General features: G+C 41.4%; 1 protein-coding gene across 24 annotated transcripts in view; it reads left to right on the top strand.

Moving 5' to 3' along the window:
• The window catches only part of CELF2 (CUGBP Elav-like family member 2), an 834,627-nt gene that overhangs the window by 489,752 nt on the left and 325,140 nt on the right, over positions 1 to 19,735 (top strand). For 12 of the 24 annotated variants that reach the window (XR_014175745.1, XM_081957836.1, XM_081957842.1 and 9 more), the window contains 4 exons: positions 2,809 to 2,888; positions 11,099 to 11,257; positions 18,929 to 19,012; positions 19,122 to 19,185. Coding sequence is in view for 23 of the 24 variants with exons in the window: in XM_081957836.1 (XP_081813962.1) it covers positions 2,809 to 2,888; positions 11,099 to 11,257; positions 18,929 to 19,012; positions 19,122 to 19,185 (387 nt within the window). In the remaining variant the exon portion in view is untranslated. The remainder of the gene's footprint in view (positions 1 to 2,808; positions 2,889 to 11,098; positions 11,258 to 18,928; positions 19,013 to 19,121; positions 19,186 to 19,735) is intronic. The other 12 variants (XM_081957835.1, XM_081957837.1, XM_081957840.1 and 9 more) reach the window with 1 other exon arrangement.

Here is a 19,735-nt window from a genome sequence, read left to right on the forward strand (position 1 = left end):
GGGGGAAACGGGCTGTTTTGTGCTCATTTCTGCCCCTAACCTCCCAGGAGCACTCTACAAGTCTCCTAAAGGCATCCCCTTGCAGAGAGGTCCCTGACAGTAACTAGATACAAATCTGCTTTGCCTTTTTTGAGATTAGCCCAAGTCAGCTAATAGCCTGAATCCTTGAGCCGATCATTTGACTGTAGAGAAGATCGAATTTAGCCTATGCTCCACAGATAAAAAGGAAGGAAACTGAAGCCTCAGAGTTTTCTGTACTTTGCGTTGTTACTTGGAACCCTAACAGTTTTGTTACCACACACAAAACCAGTAAGTTGCCTAGATGCATAAAATGTTGACCTGAGACCGTTTCCACAGAAACGCCTAATGTTTCCCAAAAAGAGATGAGTAAAATGTTCTCGTAAAATGATGGAGATGGTCATCCATTGGCAGAAGACACCAATGGATGGAAAGATTATAGTAGTTACTAACTAGTTCCCAATGATGCCCGAGCCCCAAGGGAAGATGGCTTTTACCATGTTGTTTTCAAGAGAGGATGTCATTGATCTGGTCTCTACTCCAGGTCACCAGATAATGATCTTCTCATAGAGCTTTAGAGGTTCTAAACATTAAGTATCAGGCATCAGGACTGCCCAACAGTCTCCTGTCAACTTCTCCAATGTCATCTTCAATTAGAATAAGGGGTACATTAAGTCACCAACCATAAGCCTTTCTCCTAAATTCTGCCCTTTCCCATGTCCTCACCTGAAAACTGGAGATAGGAAGAGACTGCAAAACCTCAAAGAAGACTTCGTCTTCTTCCTAATTGGTGTCTCAATTTATTTAGGTGGAGAAAGCAGACTTCTTTGCCTAAACTTAAACACTGAAGGCAGTACCAGAGGTTAGAAGCTTAAACCTAAACATGGGAATCAGAATAAATTATCCTTAAAGACCCTGAATCCTGGATCTTTGGGTTTCAAATAGGGCCACCCAGAAGGGAGGGGGAGTTGTCAATCCACAAGATGGCGGGTGTGATGTAATGCAAGGTTTGAATCAGGGGTGAAATTCAGCAGGTTCTGGAGAACCGGTAATGGAAATTTTGGGTGGTTCAGAGAATTGGCTAATACCACCTCTGGCTGGCCCCAGAGTGGGATGGGAATGGGGATTTCGTAATACCCTTCCCCCAGGAGTGGGGAAGGAATGGGGATTTTGCAGTATCCTTCCCCTGCCACGCCCACCAAGCCACGCCCACAGAACCGGTAGTAAAAAAAAATTGAATTTCACCACTGGTTTGAATCACAACACCAACCCTACCATTTAAGGCAGGGGTTTCCCAAATTTGCTAAAGTTCTTTAAGTCGTGTGAACTTCAACTCCCAGAATTCTCCAGCTAGCTAGGCTGACTGAGGAATTCTGGGAGTTGGAAGTCCGGATGTCTTAAAGTTGCCAAGGTTGGAAAACCCTGATTTAGAAGGTTTTTAACCCAAAAAACTGAATTGTGACTGTTTCACGGATTTGGCACACTTTGGTGGAGGCACAAAGCCTTATTCTCACATTATGCCATGAAATAGAAGAAGTCGCTCATGTGTTCGGTTAGCTGAGTTGATTCAAAAGTCAGTTTTAGGACCCGTCAGGATTGATACACGAGCCCAGATTCCTCTAAGAGGAGCAGTGGTAGTCAACTTGGTCCCTACCGCCCAGTAGGGATTTGCTGTAACTGCTTTATAAATTTTATAAAGTAAAGTTACTCCCCTACTTTATAAATCACCATTACTGTGGAACCGGTGGGCGGTTAGAAAATTTTACTACTAACAGAGATACAAAAGTGGGCGGTAGGTATAAAAAGGTTGACTACCCTTGCTCTAAGCCATTGTTTCTCAACCTTGTCAACTTGAAGATGTCCGGACTTCAACTCCCAGAATTCCCCAGCCAGCTGGCTGGGGAATTCTGGGAGTTGAAGTCCGGACATCTTCAAGTTGACAAGGTTGAGAAACACTGCTCTAAGCATATAGTTTGATTTCCAGTCTTATTTCTATTGTAGGTATTGCTATGTCAAATGACCGAAAGAGACTTAATTTGGTTTAATTCAATCCCTAATGGCGTTGGTTGCTAATGAAGCAAGTGGGAGTTTTATTGTGATTTTTAAATAAACAAGTTTGAAATGCTTAGACATAAGTTATGAGGATCTTTTAAGGGGCCCTGTTCAATGGAAATCAAAATATAAGCAGTCTTGCCTATTTCCAATCCTGTTCTTTAGAGCGGCGTTTCTCAATTCTGGGAATTTTTTAAGACGAGTGGACTTCAACTCCCAGAATTCCACAATTGAACAGGGGAATTCTGGGTGTCGAAGTCCGCCGATCTTAATGGCGCCCAAGGTTGAGAAACGCTGCTTTTGAAGAATGAGGAAAATAGCCATATTGTGGTCATTTTCCCACTGAGTCTCAGCCTTCCCTCCCTCTCCCTCCCCCTCCCCCAATTTTCCTTTCCTTCTCCCTCCCGATGATCCAACTCAGTTCTGCTGAAGCCAATCAGTTAGGGAATTGGGTTATTTTCGTTTTCGTTTTTTATTTTCACTTTTTTATTTTTGTTCGTTTGTTACTTTCTTTTCTTTCCTTTATCTTTTTTTTTTTTTAATTTATGTACTACAGAGAACAGTGTCGTCTTGTGGCCGTTCTCGTAGACTGTGTTGGTTTAACAAGCGTCCAACCCTTTTTTGTCTTTGTTGTTCTTTTCTTTTCTTTTTTCTTTTTTTCTTTTTTCCTTTCTTTTTTTCTTCTTTTTTTTCTTTCTTTTTTTGTCTTTCCTGCTCCCTGCCCCCCTGTTCCCACAGGCTGTGCGTTTGTCACGTTTTCGACAAGGGCAATGGCACAGAATGCAATCAAAGCTATGCACCAGTCCCAGACCATGGAGGTACTGTATCATATGCCCTTTCATTCTTTCTTTTGTGCATATGACTGAGAATGTAACGCTGTGCTCTCTTGGAGAAGATCAGATGTATGACAGTCCTAGGCAAACCTTCCACGTTCACTAAGCCCCATTTCCCCGTGCATCTCCCGCCCCCCAGCCCCCACAACTCTTTTCTTTCCGGGACATTTGGTTCTCTTAATGAACTGAGAAACAGATTGCTCTGTTGCTGTGCCCTCCTTTGAGTGGCATTCAGATTTTATTTTTGTTTTTTAAAAAAAAGTTTGTTGACATGTCATTTTGCTGTCTGGCATTTAGGATGCTGATTTACCCCAGAATAATTTTTGATGTAAAAAAAAAACTTAATAAAAAAGCTGGCGTCTGTGCGGCTGCCAAGCCTAAACTCGAATTGACCAAGGACACCCCAAAAGGCAATCTAGACTTATAGATATTCTCTCCTATCTGTTTAGAAGTAACCCCCTTGTTCCAAGGGGCTGGTAAACATTAGGCCCACATGAAACGAATTGCTGGAGACAGCAAACTTTGATTCCGTCATTGGCTTGACATATTCAAGTTTAAATTATCCCTGCAATTTCATTTTTTTTTTTAAAAAAGGAGCTCCCTCCAGCCCAGTCCATGGTTTTTCAGAATTTTGCGCTCACACGCACACACGCACACACAATGCCTCACGAGTTGACTGTGTCTTATTCTGGATCTTCTGAATTAATCATTTTAAGACAGCATGTTCTATTGTATTCTGTACTGTGTATCTGTGTATTAATTAATTCTTCTTAAGATTTGGATGTAATGTGCACTTTTTTCTTGCTTTTTAAAAAAAAAATCCTCTTGAGATGAGGAACATTCAAATATATATGTGTATATATATATGTGTGTGTGTTTGTGTGTAATATATATATATATATATATATATATATATATATATATATATATATATATATATATATATATATATATATATAATGCTCTAACCTCCCAAAGCATGCTGGGAACTAAAATCCCAAAATTATTTGGTCTGTGTCGTTGAATGGCTTTGTGTGATGAGCAAAGAAAGAAAACAATGAAAATATTTTTTTTTTAAAAAAATGCATGGAAATGTTTAAGGTATTCTTGAGAAACACTGATATTGGCATTGCAGTGTCCGTTGTTCTCCAGCCTTCATTTGAAATTATTTCGATATTTTATAATCAATTTGTCTTTCTTTTCAGTGCTATCCATTTTTTAAAGATTGTATTAGGCGTGATGCTTGCCACAGAAAAGAATGCAAATCACTCAAAAGGATGCATGCTTCTGTGTGCAGAATATTATATACTGTACATATATATATATATATATATGTATATTATATTATAATATTATATATATATATATATATATATATATATATATATATATATATATATATATATATATATATATATATATATATATATATATATATATATATATATATATATATATATATATATATATATATATATATATATATATATATATATATATAATCTCCATCCTTTTATGTGGCCTGCTTTTTAATATTTTAGCGAGTATATTCTATTATGTTTTGCCTAAAGACAAAAGGATGGATAGAGATAGATGATAGACAGACACACAGACACACAGACAGATAGATGATAGATAGATAAGCTAGATAAGCTAGATTTATATTTCGCATATTGAAAATGTTAGAGACTTGAAATCAATGTTTATTTGCCTAAATTTTAAAACCTTGTGATAATTTTGCAATGAACCCCCCCCCCCCCCCCCCAAGGATATTAAGGATTCTGATTTGGGTCCTTGGGAACTATCCATTTGGGGGGGAAATTCCCATAGATCTTGGCTACACTGGCAAAGTTTGATGGGACTTGAAGCTTCCTGCTCCTAACGCATGGCTCCCTCTGGACGCCCATTGGCCTTGTGTAGGCATGTTTAGATTAGCAGAGATGCCAAATTGTGTCCTGTACAATTACAACAACTGAATTGGCCGTTGTGCCATGATATAGAATGGTGGCTCACTGACAAAGAGATAAGGTAACAGACAAGATTAGTTATGAAAGTGATATTATCACTTACTTGTGGGGGTGGGGGGAATCATTCAACTGTTCACACAGGGCATTTTGTATATTACAAAATTATAAATTTTTTTCTCCCACAGGGTAGACTTATGAGGGATATTCCCATGTTATGTTTTGGCCAGCTTCCTCTGAATTCTCCCCATTCTGGTGTCAACAGGCAGTTCTCCAATCTCATTTTTTACAGCAATAGAGGCAGTCTAATATACAGAGATCCACAGTTTTGGATGCGTTTTTTTCTTACTACTGAAAAAAAGTTCTTTGGTCCAATCCCCAGTTAATGAGAAAAGGTTGAAGGTGCGCCATCTTGCTGAGTTTCTTTCAGAGTTGGCGACTTTAAGATGTGTGGACTTCAACTCCCAGAATTCCCCAGCTAGTGTGTTCCTAGAATACAGGTTGAGTTGGAGTACACCACGGGTGTTATCCAGCAGGTTCTGACCAGTTCTGGAGAACCGGTAGCGGAAATTTTGAGTAGTTCGGAGAACTGGTAAATACCACCTCTGGCTGGCCCCGCCCCCATCTATTCTCTGCCTCCCGAGTCCCAGCTGATCAGGAGGGAATGGGGATTTTGCAGTAACCTTCCCCTGCCATGTCTACCAAGCCATGCCCACAGAACCGGTAGTAAAAAAATCGAATCCCACCACTGATACACACACCTAAAGTTGCCAATTTTGAAAAAATGTTGCTCTAATCCAATGCCTTTCTTGCCATGGCTGTTAAGTAAATCCCTGTAATTGTTAAAGTAGGTAACACGTTTGTTAAATGAAATTGGCTTCCCCATGGACTTTGCTTTTCAGAAGATCTCAAAAGGGGATCACGTGACCCTGGGACACCGCCACCGTTTTAAATATAAGACGGGTGCCAAGTATCTGAATGTTGATCACATGACCACTGGGATGCTGCAACCCTCGCAATTGTGAAAAACTGTAATAAGTTCCTTTTTCCAGTGCCATTGTAACTTGGTCACTAAATGAATGGCTGTAAGTCAAATCCACATTTGGAAGAAAAAATCTTCTAGGGCTTTCCATTTTAGTTTCTGCCTTTTTTCTCTCTCTGTTAAATCCCCCGTCTGCCAAATAGTTGCTAATTTTCGCTTCGGGTTTCTTTTTAATCCAAAATTTAAGTTTCTTTACTTTGGGTTGATCACTCTTTCACCCAGATCCAACACTTTGTTCCAGGCACCTCTCCTGCTCAATTAGCTTGGTCCGGTTGCCCCAACTTCAATGCGGCCATTAATATGGCTGCTCCGCTGTCATAAAGTTTGAAGAACTTTATCTCGGACCTTTTGAGGAACTGCCGGTTCCTCTTTGGTTGTCGAGATGCTTCTTCTTTTTCACCTGTTCCTCCAGAACGGTTCTGGCAGTGGGTGTCCAGCTGGGCTTTCACGGAGCCCCTCAGAGCTCCGCTATTTCCCAGCTGTTCCCGTCGCGGCACTTCCGGCTTCCCATGAATGGTTGTAAGTCGAGGACTGCCTGTGTTTCATTTTTGGCAAGCTTGGCATTCTTACTTCTCCATGCAAATTCTATATAGCAGCTTTTGACAATGCCCAGGGAGTAAAGTTTCCATCGAAAGACAAAATATCCCAGTTTTCATAGAAAGATGGTGCTCAGATTTATCCCGATGGGCTTTAGCATGGGCTCTTGCGAAAATCAAGAATCATGAAAATAAAAGAGCAATTGACTTTCCACACCTCATACTGGTAATAGGAAGCTCTCTAGAGGATAACTCTGGTATAAATGGGCCAAAACATAATGTGTGAATATGGATTGCTTCTTGTGCAATATGCTTTAAATATATATGTGTGTTTTTGGTGAAATGCCTGTTTCCCAAGATTTTTTTTAAATATTTATTTAAAAAGTCAAGATGTTATCATTTTCTTGGAGAAGGAAAAGGAAGGAAGGAAGGAAGGAAGGAAGGAAGGAAGGAAGGAAGGAAGGAAGGAAGGAAGGAAGGGCTTCTCAACTATAGATAGGAAGTGCCAATAAGAAAAAGAATAATGCAATTTATTTAGCTTGGCTTCCACCTCTCTGGAAGTTCTTCAGATGTGACGGGACTACAGATCCCATGCTTCCCATCCAGGCTGACTAGAAAATTTGAAACTTGCCATCTCAATATACGGGTACCCGGAAACTTCCAAACTGGAGAAAGCAGCTTCCAATCTAAATAGTCTGCTGCTTTTCTTTATTCTCCTTGACTATTAATCTCGACACGGCTGCAGTAAACAGTTGACTTTCAACAAAGAACATTCAATCTGGATTGCTCCTAGCGTTGTTTGGCTGGATTTTTAATGCAAAAAGCATTGTTTTCAAATGGTAGAATATACATCAAATAATTTGTTTCAGATGAAAGTTACCTGGGACTCAGTGTCCTGTTTTCAGAACAATGTCCCCCCCCCCCAAAAAAAAACATACTGGAAAACAGATGTCTTCCAAAATCAATAACTTTTTCATGGCTGTTTATCCCTATTTTTGTAATCACGTGCTTTAGAAACCTGTGATTACATTTTAATCTCATATAGGGATGTATGTGAGTGTATATATATTCATGCACTTAAGAGAAATCTAATTTTCTTTTTTCTTTTTTTTTAATGATGGAACAAATACATTTCAGCCATAACCTCCCTGTTTTCTTTTGTTTTTGATTCACAGCCGTTTTGATTTGTATGTTTTCAATCTGCACGCAGTTGATTCTATTAAAATTGCTACCCAGATGAAATATGATGCAGAGAGGGGGGGGGGTAGGGAAATTATAGATTCATCAAACACTTCGGTAATGTTTTATACAATTTACAGCCGGTTAAGCATTCATAAATAGAATATCAGATGCCACACGAAACGGAGAGCTGCGAGTATTGTCTGGGAAAAGCATCTCGTGTTCTTGTCCTTGAAATTTATTTCTGGTTCCTTTGGAAAAGATTTGAAGAACTAGACTTTATATCTGTTGGAAGCTGCCTTGTTTCTCCTAAGAGATCTTCCATGAATTAGATTTTGATCAATGTTTCCTTCTCTGTTCTTTTAACCTGGGGTATTTGGAATCTCCTGCAGGTTCCATGGAGCATGTTTGGCATTAATATTTTAAGATGCCCAGGGGAAGCAAAGTTTATGCCAGTGTGAGCCCACATAACCCCTCTACTTCTGTGCATTTACCTAATTTTTACTTCCCATCTCTCTACAAATACTTCTATCCCCCCCCCCAAATAATTTAAACAAGCAAAACAATGAATTATTCTGCTTCTCAAAAGCCACGAACCGCTAATTTCAATCAGAGTTTTCTGCACAGAACTCCATATCCTGTGGATGCTGCTAGGTACAGTGGTCCTCTTTTAGCAACCAGAGTTGGGACCGGTCACTTGGTCATTAAGCGAAGTAGTCATTAAGTGAACCCCCTGGACTTAACTGCATACTTTCCTTTGCTTTATAAACCTGCAAAGGTGGTCAAGGCAAGGAACGGTCTGCAAAGTTACTCTTTCTTCTTTGTTAGAGCTGCAAATTGTCACTAAATGAGGCAGATGCCAAACGAGGACTGCCTGTGTAAATGCAGACTACACATATCCCAAAGTGATCCCTTTCTAAGCGTTTGGCTTGCAAGCTGGATATACCGCAGGACAGACAGTGATACTATATGGAAGCACAATTATTTCCTGGGAATTCCCCATCTCTTTTAGAGTGGTGTACTTCAGGAAAAATAAAACATGCACTAGTTATTCCATTAATTTGCTCTTTTTTTAACTATGAAGAGGAACAAAATTGTGTTAAATCAGGGGTGTCAAACTTGGTTTCATTGAGGGCCACATCAGGGTTGTGTTTGACCTTAGGGACCGGGGTGGGTGTGGCCAGCTCGGTGTCACTCGTGTTGGGGTCATCTATGGTGGCCAAGGGCTAAGGCAGGACTTCCCTCATACTCTCCCCCACTCTAATTATAATCTCCTTCCTTCCTTCCTTTCCTTCTTTTTCCTTCCTTACTCTATTCCCATCTTTCCTTCTTTGTCTTTCCTCTTTCCGTTTCTCCTTTCCTGTCCCTTCTTGCATGCTCAAATGCAAAAGGGGAAGCATTTCTCCTTTTGTTCTGTTTTTAGTTTGTTTTCCAGGGTGGCCCCACGGGCCAGATCTAAGCACCCCATGGGCCGGATACGGGCTGGAGGCCTTGAGTTTGACACCCCTTTCTGTGGCACATTCCTAAGCAAAGGTCCTTGAAAATTGCACTATATACAGTGAAGCTCACATATTATATATGTATGTATGTAAGTGTATATACAGTATATAATGCATATATATATACACACACATACATACGCGTATTCAAGTAAAATTGCATAGAACTGTAACATTTTGATTTATTTTAAAATAATGGAGTGATCAGTTAAAGGTAAAACTTGACAAAGAAGAAAGAAAAACTCCTAACAGTTCCCAACACTCACTGAGCAACAGTTCATAGGTTACAAAATTAAGCAAAAGTTTAGTTTTGGTTGATCCTTCCCTATTTCTCCCCCTTACAGTTTCTTGCCTGCTTCTAATACCTAACCAATTCTCTAGACTAGAGCTTTCTATTAAATCTGGCCTGGAAGTATTCTGCTTAGAAGCAAGTCAGGTTAGAAAGAAGACAAGTCAATAAACCAAGTTTTGACTTCAACTCCTTTTTCAAACTGTAACAAATCAGGACATTCCTGCTTTTCAAGCCTAATTAGAATACAAAATCTGATTAGCATAAAGCTTTATTTCATATTCAGACTTGGAAATTGTGGAGAAATATGGGAAGGAAGGAGAAATCTTCCTTCTTTCCTTTTTCTCTTCCATCCTTCCTTCCTTCCTCATTACTCAAAGCCAAAACAACTAAGACCAAAATAATAATAATAATTAACCATTAAGAGAGACCAATGCCAAATGAACGGATGTATTTCTAAGCTAAAATGTTGCCCAAACAGATTTCTGAAATTGGCATACAGTTTGAGACTCTACACATACCATCCTATCCAGTGTTTTGATCTGCTTTGGAGGTTCCCTCAATCTCTGGAGCAGATTTGGGAGATGCTGCAGGAAGGGATGGTATGGAATATATTGGGGTGGAGAGAGTGGGGGAGTGAATTTCCCGAGCATTGAGTGTTAGACATCATGCTAACCAAGAATGTTTGTAGCAGATGAGGCTTGGGGGCCAAATATGTCAAGGTGGCAGCCACAACCACAATTATAATTATTAAATTAATTAATAATTTGACTTTTGGGATCCCCTCTGCAGAGCTCCTTGTGATTCTGAAATATTTCACTTTCCACATGTTGTGGGTCCTATAATCAGTTGCAAAATTATAGAACGTCTCAAAAAAAGGAACTATGAAAAAGACTCGTGCAGATGAGTCAAATTTGATGCTTGGTCATTTATCCCATCCAGCGCCAACCGATCTGACCTCACATACCAGCCAAAGATGGCTAAAGCATCATATAGCTTTTTCTTTCCAAATCAAATAAATTAAATACATTAAACTAAATTAAATAGTAATGGTAAAGGTTTTCTTGTCCAGTTGTGTCCAACTCTAAGGCACGGTGCTCATCTCCGAGGAGCCAGTGTTGTCCAAAAACATTTTCCACAGTCATGTGGCTAGCATGGCTTTATGCCAAAGGCACACAGAACGCTGTTATTTTCCCACCAAAGTGGTACCTATTAATCTACTTGCGTTTACGTCCTTTCGAACTGCTAGGTGGACAGGAGCTGGAGCAAAGAACGGGAGCTCACCCGTTGCGTGATGCTCGGGTCCCAGACGGTCAGCTTTCCAGCTGACAAGCTCAGTATCTTTAACCACTGAGCCATCGCACCCCCTTCTAAATTAACCAAGGTGCCTAAAATTTAACCACTGTCTCGTCAGTCACATAGTAAATACTCCCACCAATCAAGTTCAGCTCCTGATGTCTACCTCAACGCATTCGTGAAGCTTTCCTGACAACAGCACAGAAGTGATCTCCCAAGATATTTTTGTATTTTTGACTTCTCAGGCAAGTCAACGCTGCTAGTCCACCTCCCAATGGCTTCTCTCTTAAATACTAAGCAGGTCTGAGGTCAGCCAAGGTCGGCTAGGTGCTGCCACCTAGCCGGAAATGTGTGATAGACTTTTCCCCCCACCAATCTGTCCAACCACAGGGCTGTTCCTCACCAATTGTCGTGAAGTTTGCTGATACCCAAAAGGACAAAGAGCAAAGACGTTTACAGCAGCAATTGGCACAACAAATGCAACAGCTCAATACTGCCACTTGGGGAAACCTTACAGGCCTTGGAGGATTCACCCCACAGTACCTGGCTGTAAGTAATCATCCCATTTATTTACAATATTCTCAAAGCAAGCTTGCCATGCTGGGTTAAGTGGGCATGGTTTAAATAAAGCAGGGAGCCTCTCTATCGTTTAAAGCAGGGGTGTCCAAACTTGGGAACTTTAAGACTTGTGAACTTCAACACCCAGAATTCCCCAGCCATCTGGCTGGGGAATTCTGGGAGTTGAAGTCCACATGTCTTAAAGTTCCCAAGTTTGGACACCCCTGCTTGAAAGGGTTGTGGAAATGAATTCATTGCATCAAATTGTCCTGCAAAGGGGTGTGAAAGAATATCTGAGATTAAGATAAAGATCGCAGTGAGATTTCCCTCAATTGAGGCTGTCACATTTTAATAGATGAAGTTTCTGGGTGAATGATTGTATTCTGAGATGTCTCCTGCAAGCATGCCGACAGAGGCGCTCGCACATTTGACTGCAGTCCTGAGCTTTACACCACTCGAAATGTTCTGGACAGTGATGCAAAGTCCACATTTGTGTCTTTTTCTTAGCAATGGATTGTGTACATTTATCTCTTTTAATAGCTTAAGGCCCTTTAAGAGCATGTTATCACTGAAAGCGGAATCTCTGCCTTTCAGATAAAGGTTGTCTACACCAACCAGCTCAATTGCAAATTTTAGAAGCTGCATTCACACAACATGCTCAGCAGAGGTGGGTTGCTACCTGTTCGGGCGAACCGGTAGTGGAAATTGTGACTGGGTCGCCGAACCGGTAGGGACGGCAGCCTTGCCACGCCCCCAAACCGGATCCCCAGTCGCCGTGGCATGTTTTTTTGGCATTTTTAAATGTTTTGCGCACACGCAGATCTATTTACAGGCAACTGCGCATGCAATCGCGCATGCACCAAACCAGCAGTAATGCCGGCATAAACCCACCCCTGATTCTCAGCTGGGTTAATGGCTCACTTACTTGCTACATGGCACAGCGTGTTGTATGAAAGCAGTGGGTTTATTCATTCTTTGATGCAACGTATAATGCAAAATTAGAAAATGGGTTAATTCAGGAACCAAGTCCAGCACATAGTATGAAGAATACTGGTCTCTACTATATAGATTCTCAGTCGTTCAGGTGCATGGTTGCCCCAAACGTGCTTTTTTAAAAGGCAGCTGAACAAAGGAAGTCCAGTTGCCTTTTGAAAAAGCATCTTTGGGAGGAACACAGTTGAAATTCAAATACAGGTAGTCCTCGACTTATGACCACAATGGAGCCCAAAGTTTCCGTCGCTAGGTGAGGCAGTTGTGGAGTGAGTTTTGCCCCATCCTTTCTCGCCACCGTTGTTGAGTAAATCCCTGCAGTTGTTAAGTTAGCAACAGGGTTGTTTAAGTGAATCCGTCTTCCCCATTGACTTTGCTTGTCAGGAGGTCACATGACCCCAGGACACTGCAAACGTCATAAATATGAGTCAGTTGCCAGGCATCTGAATTTCGATCATGTGACCATTGGAGTGCTGCTACCATCGTAAGTGTGAAAAACGGTCATAAATCCCTTTTTTCGGTGCCGTTGTAACTTCAAAAAGTCACCACTGTTGTCATTTGTGGACTACCCGTATTTGGAGCTGCAGTCTGTATCTCTCATTACCCAGAAGTAAGGCCCGTTGATTTTAATGGGACTTGTTTCTAAGTAGACATGTTCAGTTTGGACTAAAGAGTTCCATAAAGAAGCCATCAATTCTCTCTAATTTTTGGAATCCTGACCGGGAAGCTCTCTGCACTTCACACATTCTCACATGTCGCCTTACTTTTCTTCTTGGAAATTTGTCCACTCTCTAAATGGCTGCTTCACAATGGCTGTGTTCACACAACATGCTTCCTCTTTTTGGCTCAGCACCACCTGAAACTGCCCTGATGCCAAAGGAACACCACACAAAGCAGACTATCACACACTGGCTATTTGGTCTCCCCTTTCTCACAACCCCATTTTCTCGATCGGCATAATACACTTGTCAAGGCTACCGACTAACGAACCCAAGCAAATCAAAACTCTGAGACTTGGCTCTCTTTCGCAAAGGTCTTCTTTAATGAGGGCATCATATCCGCACAGCTTCAATGGAAAACTGAATCTAAATATTTCCTGTGGTTTCGGTATAATTAAACTAGGAAGTAACCCAGGGATGGGCTTCAAAAATTTTAGCAAGGGGTTCTCTGACCAGTTGCTTGGTGGGACGTGGCCTAGTCAGCCTCCTGCACCATGGGGGAGGCATTTTTGACCTCCCCAGGCTTCGGCGGCTTTCCTCAAGCCTCCAGGAAGGCAAATATCCTCTGGAGGTTGGAAACTTCTGTTAGGGAGGGGCAGGGTGGGCGGGGCCAGCCAGGAGTGGGATTTGGGGGTTCTCCAAATGGCACAGAATCTTAGCTTGTCCCAACCCCCTGCAAACCCCCAGTAGCCCGCCCCTGAAATAACCCCATCCCCAAGTGTCACAGGTCACGTTGGCCAATTGGGTTAATTGGCGGGCTCTACAGGCACTCCTTCCCGGTTGCCAATAGAGACGACCTTGGTTCTCATGAGAAAGCTCTTTGTTTTGTCCAGTAATGCATTCCAACCTCCTTCCCCCCTCCTTCCCTCTCAGTGTGGCAACTGAGGAACAGAAAGTTGGCTGCAGCCAGGTTCAGTTCGAAGTTGACAACACTTCTATGTCAAGCAACCAAACCTTGAGTTGTCAGCAAAAATACAAGTTAGAAATGCAAGGAATAAATAAATAATGGTTTGCATTTACACAACACATAACAATTAGCACTAAGCAAGTGCAAATCATCATGTGAATGCAGCCGCCAGGGTTTCTATTGATTTGGTTAAGAGTGTTGGAGAGATAGGCAACAATTTTTATGAAATAAATTAGAATAGTTTAGTTTAGTTTAGGGCCCAAAATGTATTCACACAACACTTTACTCTCAGTGCTTTAACTAATAGAACGCAATCCCTGTGTTCACATACTGTATGCTGAGAAAAATAAGTTATATTTTGGCTTCATTCACCCAATATGGCAGGATTTTTAGCACATGCTAAGCCATTAACTGTCTAACCTCATCATAGCTTAATCTAGGCTGTTATGTCAGAACTTTTTTGCATTAGATAAAGCAAGTATATAATTTCTATTTTGGTGTTTTTGGATTTGTTAAGAAAATGTAAAAAGAAATTGAAGGAGAAATCAGTTTGCAAGCTTTTTGTCACGTGGAGATACTCAGTGGCTGATAAATTTTTGGGAGAGGGTTATTTGGATTATATTTTAGCTGTGTCCACACTTAACCAATTCAATTGAAGACTGACTGGTTGCATTCACATGACAAGCTAAGCTTGATTCTTTACTTACTTTGTGTGTGTATGTGTACACAACTTAGTAAATTGTAATTCTGTTGTTCCCGTCTGTTAAGTTTTCCTTACTTACTCCCTCACTAGATACAGTTACAGAAAAGAGCCCTATGTTCCCTGATGGTTTAAATATGTTTTCCATCATATTGACTTCAAAGTCATACATAGGTTTGGTAAAAAGAAGAGCAACAGTGCAGGGGAATCTCGCGGGGACAAATAATCACCATTCCCAAATTCTTCTTTCAAGTTACTCCCCCATCCCTATGTGTCTGAAGCATTTCATGATCTGTGTTTGAAGACCTAATGGTCTTCTGCACCACCACCACCACCCCAGATCTCACGTTCTTCAGATCTCAAGTAATTCTTCACCCATTGCATCAGGATTGACATTGGTTGTTCATAAATACACAGAATTAATGGATGTGAAAATGTTCAGTGGCAGTCTTCTACACAGGAGGGGGAAAAATAATTATCTAAATTTCTCCATGATCTGAATTATGTTGTTTGTTACTTTTTCCCCACACACACACACCTCTGTCGCCTTTCCCTGCTGTGCATTTAGATAAAAGGGGCCAAGCTCCACAATTATATTTTCTGAATGCAGCATCAGTACACAGGAGTGACATTGTGGGCTTTCATTCAATACAGCTATTTTAAATTTCATAATTGGATGTCAATTTGAAAAGATTTTTTTTTCACCTTGGTGAGATGGTTCAGGTTCCCAGTTAACCAATGCATTTTTACAGCACCTTCTTTTTCTCCCCTTTCCACTCATGTATTAAGCTGCATAAGTAACCGCCGGCTTTGATCAAACTGTGATAGTTAGCTATATAGCGACCAGGTTTTCCATGAGGCTTGCGACTTAGAATTACAGTTTGGTTTGAAGGATCAGGACAACAGCATTAGATATTCATTGGAGCGATATCAGTCAGAATGGGCGTTGGTTCTTACCTGAGATGCCCATCCAGGCATGGGTTAGGCTTGTCTGTCATCCAATAGGACTGAGTCTGCAATCTTAATGTCCCGCCTCCTCCGGTAGCTCCATCCAGCTTTGTGACTCAGTCTGTCTTCGAGACTGGACGTGGTAACAATCTCTCCCAAAAGAAATTTCCATTTTTCACTCATTCCTAAGACATTTTACAAAGCTTAGGGTAAGCTTTGATCTGCACTGTGGGACATGCAAGTCTCTTTAGGCAAAAGAAACTGGAAGCAGAATTTAGGGGGAAAGGAGAAGGAATTCTAAATTTATTTTACATTGTGCACCTCCTGGCTTTGGTCCTTGAAATTCTACAGCTTTCTGCTTTTTTCAGGATCTCCTCCATTCCACCCAACCATGGTTTCCTGTCTTCGGCTTTCTTTAGAACTGCAATTTTTTCCTCCATGTATTTCTTTCTTTTATTCTCAGTCATCCTCTCTGTATCACTGAATAATCTCATCATTTTTTTCTCTCTTCCCTGACATCTTTGATCCCCTCTCTTCTGGTTTTTACTGCATGTGTTTCTAAACTAACCCATTCCCACATAATCCATCTTACTTTGTGGTTCTTCTGACAGGCAAATTCTCACGTGCATGTAATGATACAGATCAGGAGTATCCAACCTTGGCAACTTTAAGACTTTTTGGACTTCAACTCCCAGAATGCTGAGTGAGGAAGTCTAGGAATTGAAGTAATAACTTTAAGACTCATAGTCTTCAACTATCTCATGCTGGCTAGGGAATTCTAGGAGTCGAAGTCCACAATTCTTAACTAGCCAAGCTTTCAACAAGCTTTCATTGTTCACACAAATCACACAACTACCTATTATAATTTTACTAGCATTTGCAAATCTTAAGTTTCCTTCCTTCCCTCCTTTCCTCCCTGCTTCCCTCCCTCCCTCTCTCCTTCCTTCCTTCCTTCCTTCCTTCCTTCCTTCCTTCCTTCCTTCCTTCCTTCCTTCTCCCCGACTTTAGCAATCACTCTGCCAACACACACAGGTTCATATTACTTTTTTTTTGCTATATTCAAATCCATATCCTCTGCGAATCATACAGTTTAATGTTCGCTACAATCATTTGGGTTTTTAACCTCTAATATATCATTTGCATGTAAGGATACACATTCATTTTCATGCCCACCCAAAATACTTCTAATGTCATCATAAGCTTTCCATATATATTTGTTATACTAACAACTCCCTAAGTCAAACATCCAGGTCTCATTACGTGTTTGATGTTGAATCATTCAAAATGATTAGTTCCGATAGTCAACAATTAATTCCATTACATAAATGAATGAATGTTCAACATTCAACAATTCACGTTTATTTGTGTTCTTTAAATCCACAAGGGTACTATAAGCTTTCTTACATTAACATTTCTCAATGATCTGCTGAAATCGAAAAATCTGGACACTGTGCAGGGGTGGACTTCAAAAATTTCAGTAACAGGTTCTCTGCTCGGTTGCTGGGTGGGCATGGGCATGGGCATGGTGGGCATGGCCTGGTTGGCCTCCTGCACCATAGGGGGCGTGCTTTCACCTTCCCTAGGCTCCAGAGGCTTTCCTCGAGCCTCTCGGAGGGCGAAAACTGCCTCCCTTGGGCTCCAGAGGCCTTCCGAGAGACCCATTTTTCCCCTTCCCCAAGCCTCCGCACAGGAACTGCACTTAACTTTGCATCCAGCATGGGTGCAAAATTGAAGACTCTTGGGAGGGGCATGGTGGGGTGACAGAGGTGGGGAGTGGTGGATGGGGCCAACTAGGGGTGGGATTTGGGCCATAATGTTAGCTACAGGTTCTCCCGAACCCGGGCGAACCTATAGCAGCCCACTCCTGATCTGTTGTCTTGCATAAAGGCATTTTCCAAGTTTTGTTCATCTCCCATAACTATTCACCAAATGCATTTCCATGCTTGGCAAACTGATACCTTATATATATATTTTAAATTCACTGATACTATCTTTTCCTTTGAATAAGACAACACTAATGGCATTATCCAGTTTATCAGACATAGATGCTCTCTTCACATACAAGTTACACAAATAGATAGGCACACCATAACAAATCAAGCCCAGTTATACCATCTATTAGCCATACATGTTTCAACATTTTCCCAGTATTTACACCTTTCTTGTCATCATTTTTCCCTTTGGCACAGAGATTTATAGCATTAATTTCAGTTCCGTTCTTTGACACATTACTCTTTTCTTCTCTGTACACATTATGCCATGTCTTTTCTCTCCATTTTCCTTTTATTTGCTTTTTTTTCCATCCACAACCTCCCTCGCTTCATCATCACACCCACCATCCTTTTTCATAATTCTCATTAGTGCAACTCCACAGTTCTTTGTAACATAATTCATTTCATTCTGTTCCAAACAGATCCCACGTTCTCCTCCTCTTTCCTTTCCTTTAATTCTGTTCGGGGATCAATCTGTCTTTCCCTCCCCCCCCCCCCATCCCATTCATATCACCTCGCAGATTCTTTCCTGCATCTCATTCATTCAGAAAAGTGGACGACTTTTCCCATAACCCTACCTCCTCCCTAATCCCCATTCATTAATAACTGACACTTTTTCATATGCATTTAAGCTTTTCCTTCGTAACGAAACCTTACGCTAGGAGGCGACCTCTGTTTTTACAAATTCTATGTCCCTTGGAATCATCACTCATCCAACGAAAAACGGTTCCGTCTTTCTGCAGCTTTATTCACACATTACAATATGCTCAAACGTGGTTTGACTCGTTTTAACATGTTATGCGAAACCAGCCATTGTGATTTCTAAGTGATGGTTGGTGAGCTCGCCTATGCTGTGATCCCAACCAAATGTGGGTTCTCCAGGAAGCCATGATTAAACAAACCAAGACTTAGCCAATGTGGGAACTCGATGATGTGTATGACCAGGGTTCCAAGGTTCTCCCCTTAGATACAGCATCTCAGCAATGATGATTGGCAATTGAATATATCAACTGCCTCCATTAAAAATCAATCGTTGGCACCTAGGTGGATATTCTATACAGTTGGGTTGTCAAAATAGTGCACTGAGATGCAGATCACACTTGATTTCCTGTGTGAACACAACTCTGTGAAAAAGAGCAGCCCGTTGTGAGGTTATGTGTTTTTCAGGACCAGTCCTACAAACCATGTTTAAGGAAACCAGCTTCTCTTTTTAAGTGGGGAGGTGGAAAATACGCTTGTGATATTAACCAGGATGCGTTATGCTAACTGCGCAGGGCAATGATTAGTCCGCACTATGTTGGGCTGAAATAGATTTAGCACCTGGCAGTTAAAAAAGAGTAAATTGCTTAATTGTTTTAAAGCAGCAATGTTATTGAGTTTCCCCAGTGTCTGTGTGTTTCTTAATAGAGATTAGACATTAATATGGATTTACAGCATCGGCTCTGGGGACCTTCATTCCAACACCAGGCAGAAGCAAGAGACTGTATAAATGTAAAGGAAACTATAAGTATCCCAAATTTAATTTGATTCAGATAATTTTGCTTTAATCTTAACTTGTTGCGTTATTAACCCCATTGATGTTGTTACTGTTCATTTGCAGCTTCTGCAGCAAGCCACATCCTCCAGTAACTTGGGTGCCTTCAGTGGCATTCAACAAATGGCCGGTGAGTTAAAGCCTCTTTATATATTCCTTTCCCTCTTTTTCCTCCTGGGGCTGGATTTTAGCCCTTTTTAGTACAAGACGATCCTTCATCTAACCGTATGGTTTAAGGCAGGGGTCCTCAAACTACGGCCGGCCGAAGTCATTAATCCTGCCCGCGAGGGACCACAAGGCTGCCCCACCACATCGCCCCACCTATCCACCGGCCCCCGCCCACATTCTGGAGGCCGAGGAGGCCAAAAACAGGTTGCATGGAGGCCCCAGGGAAGCCAAAAATGGGCCCGTTTGGGGGCAGCAGAATGGTTTTGGAGGCCCGAGGAAGCCAAAAATGGGCACATTTTCAGCCTCCCCAGCCTCTAGAGAGAGGGAGGGAGACAGACAGACAGACAGACAGACATCCCAAGGCAGCTGCATCCCTTCACTAACCTGCTTCCCACCCCCAGGAGAATAACAAATTATTGTGTGTATTATTTAATGGACTGCTAAATTGGCCATGCCCACCCAATCACCTGACCACCTAGCCACACCCATCCAGTTACATGACCACCTAGCCA

Source organism: Natrix helvetica, assembly GCF_964273705.1.
Source record: "Natrix helvetica genome assembly, chromosome: 6".
NCBI lineage: Eukaryota > Metazoa > Chordata > Lepidosauria > Squamata > Natricidae > Natrix > Natrix helvetica.